Raw genomic sequence first — 7,500 nt, forward strand, 5'->3', positions numbered from 1 at the left:
GGTCCTTCGGTGGACAGGGACTTGTTTTCTATGGTGGCCATGTTGCCTGTGGTGAGGGCGGGACCGGGGGACCCTGGGTATGGGGCCAGACTAGAGTCCGTGGTGAAGACTAAAGGCGTGGGCGCACCAGAGGATGGTGTGCTCCAGGCAGGGTCTCAGAGTGTGGAGTGGGCAGCAGGCTGGGCTGGGCTGGGCGGTGGGTGGTCACGAGCGGGGCACGGGCGGGCACGGGCGGGCGGGCGGGCACGGGCGGGGCAGCGGGGCACAGTGGGGCAACCACGGTCTGTGGGAGGAGACACCACGTCAGTCACCACCATCCACATGGCTCCACTCATTCATACTCAGGTAGACCCACACAAACACATACACGTCGTGGGGCACTCGTGGATAGGCATTCACACAAGAGGGTGGGCACAACTGATACTCATGGGGGCACACAAACATACACTCACGGAAGGGCATGCACGTTCGCCCACTCTTCCAAAAGCTTTTGTCCACAGCTCGCAAGACGCTCGTGCGAGCATCCGCCAAGGTACACGTACCGCCAGGACATTCATAAATCATACATACAAGGTAACCTCAGGAACACACTTTCCAGGTACTGTGCACACGCCATACATGTCAACATACAGGTTAGGAATTTATGAAGGGCATATTCATGTGTTGGGTCACTTAAGGGGGTATAGACAAATAAGTTTACTTATAAAAGCATACGAATAGGTCAGTTTACTCATAAGGATTATATGTATACAGGCACATTTTGTTCCTACTATTAGGATACAAACACATACATACTAAGTTATGATGATTACTATATTGCATCCTGTCAAACAAAACATACAGGTGGTACAAATACAATAACTCAGACATCCCTAGGACCATAATGGTAAACACAAGGTAAGAAAACGGAAATGCTTGGTCAAACTGAAATAAGGTTGTCATAAGGTCATCTGAAGACAGGTCCAAGACCAGTCGTGGGGCCACATGGAGGACCAGTCATGCTTCCACAGTTCTGAAAGGATAATTCTCGGGATGGTAGGATCTAACTGTCCACAGAGAAGTGTTTCGGGGCACACAGCCTAGAGGAGTGCGTACAGACGTGCACGCAAGGGCACAGACACACGCACACGCACGCTAACTCGGAAGGTGAGTCGCAACTGGAGACATTCACACGCCAGGATACGAAAGAAGGCAACACTGCGTCAGACTCACGTGGGAGGCCAATACACCTACAGGTTAACTACTACTGGTATATCGAGGACCTTGAAAGGAGACTAAATATGGGAGGAAAAAAACTCACGTATCTCTCCCTTCCTGTTTCTACTCCCCTGACCCAGCTCCTCCTCCGTCAGGTGGCGGGCTTCCAGGCCCGACCTTGGGCCGCTCAAGTTAAGAATGCAGATCACAGCTACTCCCATCTCTAACCCATGGCGGGGTACACAGTCTCCCGCCGAACTGCATCTTCCGCTTTTCTTTTCTTTTTTTTCTGTCTCTGCTTTTGAGGATCTGAAAGCTTCGGAGTCCGAAAACGCGTTGCTATCGCGAATGCACGCGCCGCGAACCGCATCCTCTCCGAACACACGACATTTGAGCCGAACAAGAGCGGGATACATTCGCATCTTTCTCTCGGGAGGGCATCTTTAATCTCTACGGGAGCAAGAAACATCCTCTCAAAACCCTCTCGTCCCCCGCTAGCCAATACGGATAACATCTTACCCCGCGGACTCACGGCTACCAAGCATTCCCTAAAGAAAGGAAGGCAGACGGGGAGAAAAGAGCGGGTGGGGTAGGGATTGAGAAGGGGAAGTGAGGGACAGAGAAGAGGAGGAATTGACAGATAGATATGATAGAAATAAGTAGAGAGAGAGAGAGAGAGAGAGAGAGAGAGAGAGAGAGAGAGAGAGAGAGAGAGAGAGAGAGAGAGAGAGAGAGAGAGAGAGAGAGAGAGAGAGAGAGAGAGAGAGAAAGAGAGAGGGGGGGGGGAGGAGAGAGGCAAAGTAGAGGTAACCTGCATTCACCTAGACAGGCTACATCACCCCCTTAGCTTTCCCCAACTCACTACAATGAGGGTCAGGGAGAAAACACACACACACACACACACACACACACACACACACACACACACACACACACACACACACACACACACACACACACACACACACACACACACACACACACACACACTCAAATACTAGCCATACTGTACAGAAGAAAAAATAAAGGTGCTATTAGAAAGAAAATAAGAAATTCTCTAATCGAGACGGATGCTTCCTCGAAATAAAGCAATGGATCCTCTCCGTTTCAAAACAAACAGAATGAGCACCTCGATTCTGGTCTGCCGACGACATCTTCGCAGTCTACGTTCGTGATTCTACCAACAACACGCCAAACCAAAAAGGATGACTAAAAACAAAATGAGCGATATGAAGTGATACGAGGAGAGGAGCGGAGGGAAGGACTGAGCCGTGACACAGAGGGGAAGGGAAAGGGGGCAGCACCGATCAGCAAGAACCCACGCGCTTCTCCCAGCCGCCTACTACAACCGCACACAGGCCTACGGGACTACCCTGAAAAGATGAAAAGCAGAGAACTTGGGCGGCTTCTACCGTACAACAGATTGGTGGTGGGTGTGATTGGGGGATTGGGCTAGATACGGGTGTGCAAAGAGGAAAGCGGAGTCTACGGCGACGTCTTAGATACTTACCTGCCGCCGTCATAGCCATCACCATCATCATCATCATCGCTTAGCGAGTGGCCGTTACCAACCTACCTATCTACCCATTCCCCCCTTACCCTCTACCCCTTGGTTTTCCAGAGCACAAACGGTCACTGATACACTCGCACCTGCTGCCTCCGAGGACAGCACAATCGTAGTCACATTTTCTTTCCGGCTATAACAGGTTTCAAGAATAAAAGAAATGCTTGCATGTCCACCTATATTGACATCCATTACCTCATGCATTATCCTGCACGTGTGACAACTTTAACTGGTTGAAACTTGCAACAGTTAAATACATCTGCGATTACGTTAAGCTTTAGCAAGAGGTTCGTATCACCCTATGACTTCTGTCGCCAATCGTACAACACGCGTTCTGCCCTCTCGACATGCCTAAGAGAATGTATGAAAAAGTTTGGAAAGCCAAAGCAAAGAAAGGGTTAGGAAATACGCTGCCATGTTCCGTGTATCGGGGTTCGCGGGCCTGTTTCCATGTAATTATCGCCTCTAATTTCTCTCGCGCGCTTGAAGGAGAAAAAAGGAGAAGAGGGAAGAGGAAGCTAGGCGTTCATTCCCACGAGCTGACGCGTACGTTGAGAGCAGCGGGCGTCACTTCTTTGGGGCGGAGGCGGGCGTGGAAGCGTTGGGAGACAGCGTGTGGGGTGGAAACGTGGTGCAGAGAGAGAAGGGGCGATGCTGTCACGCTAAGGGCGTCGGCAACACCACGTGCGCGCTCGCCCCGGCTATTTACACTCCGGCAGCGGGCAAAATGCGTACGGGCCCTAGCACGCCCATTCTCGCTCCGAACCTGCCTCCTCCGACAATAACGACGAGGAAAAGTTACATTCTAAGGCGCCCCCTCCATTCGCCCGGCGTCTCCATTCTAGTGCTATGGACGCGCGCAATCTTGGGCTCGAAAACGCAACAAAGAACAGACTGGGAAAAGAATGGGAAGCTCCGCCGCCCTTCGCGTAACAATACCCGAAGCAGTAAACATTTTAAGGCCGAAACTGCATATTTTGTGTGTGATCTTTGATGCTGGAAATGAGGCGGGGAGAAGTATGAAAGCGGGAGCATCCCACAGGAAGGTCCCCGGGGAGCCCTCAGCCCGCGGGCGCTCCGACAGGAAGGCGGCGTGGAGGTGGAGGATTGGAACCGACATAAAAGAGACGGTAGGAAAGAGTACAGAGGACTTAAAGTGGGAGGAGGACGAAGCTGAGGGAGAAGGGAGGGACTGTGAGTGATGAAAGAGGAGGATGACGAGAGGACCTTCACAGTTCGTCGCTTCAAGCCTGGGAATTTCGCTATTTACCCCTTGGCTCCCCCGCTCCGTCCCCACCAAGGAGGGAAGTTCCCGCTTGCACCCCCCCCCCCCTACACACACCCTCAACTTCCTCCACGCCGCGGTAGGCCTCGCACCGGAATAAGCCCAGGAATACGCACGCACATCCTGACATCCTGTTACCTGCCACTCTATGCACGGAAAGATCCTGATCAAGGCCGGGGGAGGAGGGGGGGGGGGGTCCATGACCTTGAGGGGGTGGGCGCGGGACGGGGACGGGCGGGATGGGGGTATGCGATTATCCGGAGCGACGCGGTAGACTTTTCGGGGTCCGCTCGTGGAACTTTAAAAACTGGCGGAGACTGCGAGCTGGACGGCTGGGGCAGAATAACAAATGTCCGTGAGAATCCCTCCAACGGCCGAACGGCTGGCGGGCCGCGCGGACAGGGTCATGGTGGGGGGGGGGGGTCAGGGGCTGCGAAATCGGCGGCTGGGGGGAGACGAGCGGGCCGACATATTACGGGAACGAATGAGAATGAATTAATAACCAGACGAATAAATTGCAAATCGATAATACCAGTTGTTCAATAAATCGCAGGCGAAAGCGAGAGCTTAGCGGGGAGTGGCAGTATCGACAACAGCAAAGAAAATAAAAGCCAAGTGCATGAGGAGAGGCGCCGCACGCTGACGGGCGGTGATGCAAGCGTGGTGCCCCGCATACCGGGAGAATCGCACGCTACGCACTTTAAGGAAGCGTTTCCTAGAAAAAGTGCTAGATAAGAGATGTGCGGCTCACGCGGCGCTACCGAGCGCCCAAGAGCAGCAGCAGTCGCTACGTTACGCCATCACCAGTGGGAGGGAACGGAGATCTGCTGCATCGAACACTTGTGAACTTAACCTTTGGCCGGCGCAGGGGCGAAGGCATCCGCCGAGAGAACGGAGCATTCAAGAGATTGCATTACGATGGATCCCAATCTTGTACGCCAAGGGCACCCATGGGCACTAAAGAGCTGCTGCCGAGAAGCATGAGATTTAAGCGAAATATTCAAACGGAGGCGCGCGCGTTGCTGCTCTGGCTGAAACCCAATCTGGCGCTGGTGCTGCCCTCTGCGTGTGATCCGGCGAAGCGGAGCGTCACCATCCCGGGCCCCTCGCTGCAAACCTCTCTCTCCCCATATCCCACTCCGGCCTCATCTTACGGCGTCCATTTAACCTTTTCCTATCCCTCTACGACACCTCGCACATGGCGGCCGGGCCTTCCCCTCTGTAACGCACTTTTTTGTGTGTTATTTATACACGTATGACAAGTGTTCCCCCGCGCCGACACACACGAGCGGGGAGGCCGCCCTTCCCCCCTCCCCCCTCTACCAAGCGTCTCTCTCACTCTCTCTCGTTTCTCCCTCTCGCGCTCCTCCACCACCACCACCACCACCACACACAGTCGCGCCACACAAGCTCCTGTTCTGCCGATCATTATCAACATGAAACACGACCACGGCTTTAGTCAGACTTTACCGTTACCGTCAGACAATGGTTGGCGTGGTAGCGGCGGCGGCGGCGAGTGGAGAGGTCGCCGGGAAGTGCGGCGTGAATGCGAGTGTACAGCGGTGAATGAAAACTACCAGCGGCCCAAAAGGCTTCCTCAAACTTGGATGGAGGTTAGCGTGGCGGCGGCTGAGACAGCGGCAGCCAGCATCATGTTCTCAGAGTCGCTACACCAATAAGACCCACACATCCCTCTCTCCCTCTAAACGTATTGGCCTGACCTCACGTGAACCTTAACATTATATGCTACTCGTTCAATCTCTATAAGCTAAGATGCACACTGATTCTAAATATATCTTGGGAGCAACACAGCGAGTATTAAAATGTACATCGGCAGTGGCAGGCCACAGCAATATACCCAAAATCTTTGGCTTTGCTTTCACACAGTGAGTCTGGACACAGTTTCTGTCATAGACGAGCTTTACTCATCACCACCGCCGTTGTGCGTTAGACAGAGTGTATGCATCACCATCACTACTACGCAGACTTCTATAAAATAAAAATTGCGCCTGGGGCTTCGGAAACTAAGCGAAAAACTCTTTCCACACCACAGGAGCATCATCTTTATCACCACCGAGTATCATTTCCATTGTAACAAAAATAACAAAAAACTCGTTTAACGAGTATCGTATATCACTTGATCACTCACATCAGCGTTCGTAAAACAGTATTATCACCACCGGCAGCACACACACAGTATTGAAGTAAAACAGGAAGAGAAGAAGTAGCCCCGCTGTTGAAGAGAGTGTTTGGAGCGGTGTAGGTGGCGGGAGCGTGGCGTGGCGCCGGCCGGTTTGGGACCAGTACTAACCGTAGCGTGCGTCCAGCGGCGGCGGCGGGGGCTTGTAAGTGAGTGAGTGTGTGTGTGTGTGGACCTGACGAGAGCGCCGGGGAGGGACGTGCGCACACCACGACGGTTCAGGTGAGACTGCCGCCCGGCTTCGCTGATGCGCGCGACCACAGGCAGAGGGTGGTGGTGGCGGTGTGAGGAGTAGTGGTGGTGGAGGAGGTAGTGGTGGTGGTGGTGGTAGCGGAGTTGCGAGGGCTGGTGATGGTGCTGGCGCTGGGCACGTTGTGCTGGTGGATGCCGTAGGTAGATTGCTTGCGGTTGCGGCGGTCGGCGTTTTCAACCAATGAATTACGAGGAAGCTCGTGATCCTGGTGGAAGGAGAACTCGCCGAGTGACGACGGAGGAGGCACACGAACAATGAATGTTTGATGCCCAAAGAGCAGAGGAGAACAACGAAAACAAACGGCGCAAGCGACCAAGGCGATAGAATTCCTCGCGAAATTCCCAAGCAGTTTCGAAGGAGAATGAGGAGGATCTGTGAATTTGTATCACGGCCAAGTGCGCTTTGAGAGAGCTTTGCAATAACTCGTGAGGGATTACGCTTAGGTGGGTCAGGGAAAAGGGGAGAGAGGGAGGGGGTGCAGGTGAACCCCCACCCAAATCGCTGCAAATCCAGCCTCGCCTTTCGCAACCCCAACCCCGGGATACATGAGAGAGCAGCAGTAGTGATTGTTTTATACCATGCACGCGGATTCCTTCGAACCGATCCGCGCAGGTGCGATTTTTCATGTTAAATTATGCAGGTAAATCTTTCCTCGCATTGAATTATGGGTGCGAGACTCCCTCTCCCCCCGTTAAATTATGCGTTTGGGATTTTCATGTTAAATTGGGCGGTTAAAATGTTCATTACCACCAGGTACTGCCGACGCTAGCCTCCGTCCAACTCAACCTCCATTTCTCTTTCGTTTACAAATTTGCATATCATACCACCCACCGTAGTGTATCCCCTCTCTTCGACGCGCCCCCCTACCCATGCGATTATAAGGTCGTACCAACTAGGACGACCTCCCCCACCTTGCCTTATACGCCCGACGCACTACTAGGAAGTCCCGCTACTGTAACCCCGGGGCAGAATACTGAGAGGAAGAGGCAGATAGATGTACA

At 53.2% G+C, this 7,500-nt stretch overlaps 1 protein-coding gene across 1 annotated transcript in view; it reads right to left on the reverse strand.

The window, feature by feature from the left end:
• Positions 1 to 7,500, reverse strand: part of mub (poly(rC)-binding protein mub) — a gene marked incomplete in the record, with an annotated part of 523,509 nt that overhangs the window by 49,081 nt on the left and 466,928 nt on the right. Inside the window, 1 exon segment of the mRNA XM_070113255.1 lies at positions 1 to 283. This exon segment is cut by the window's left edge and continues 40 nt beyond it. Within this exon segment, the coding sequence (XP_069969356.1) occupies positions 1 to 41 (41 nt within the window).

Source organism: Penaeus vannamei, chromosome 34 (genome assembly GCF_042767895.1).
Source record: "Penaeus vannamei isolate JL-2024 chromosome 34, ASM4276789v1, whole genome shotgun sequence".
Classification (NCBI taxonomy): Eukaryota; Metazoa; Arthropoda; class Malacostraca; order Decapoda; family Penaeidae; genus Penaeus; species Penaeus vannamei.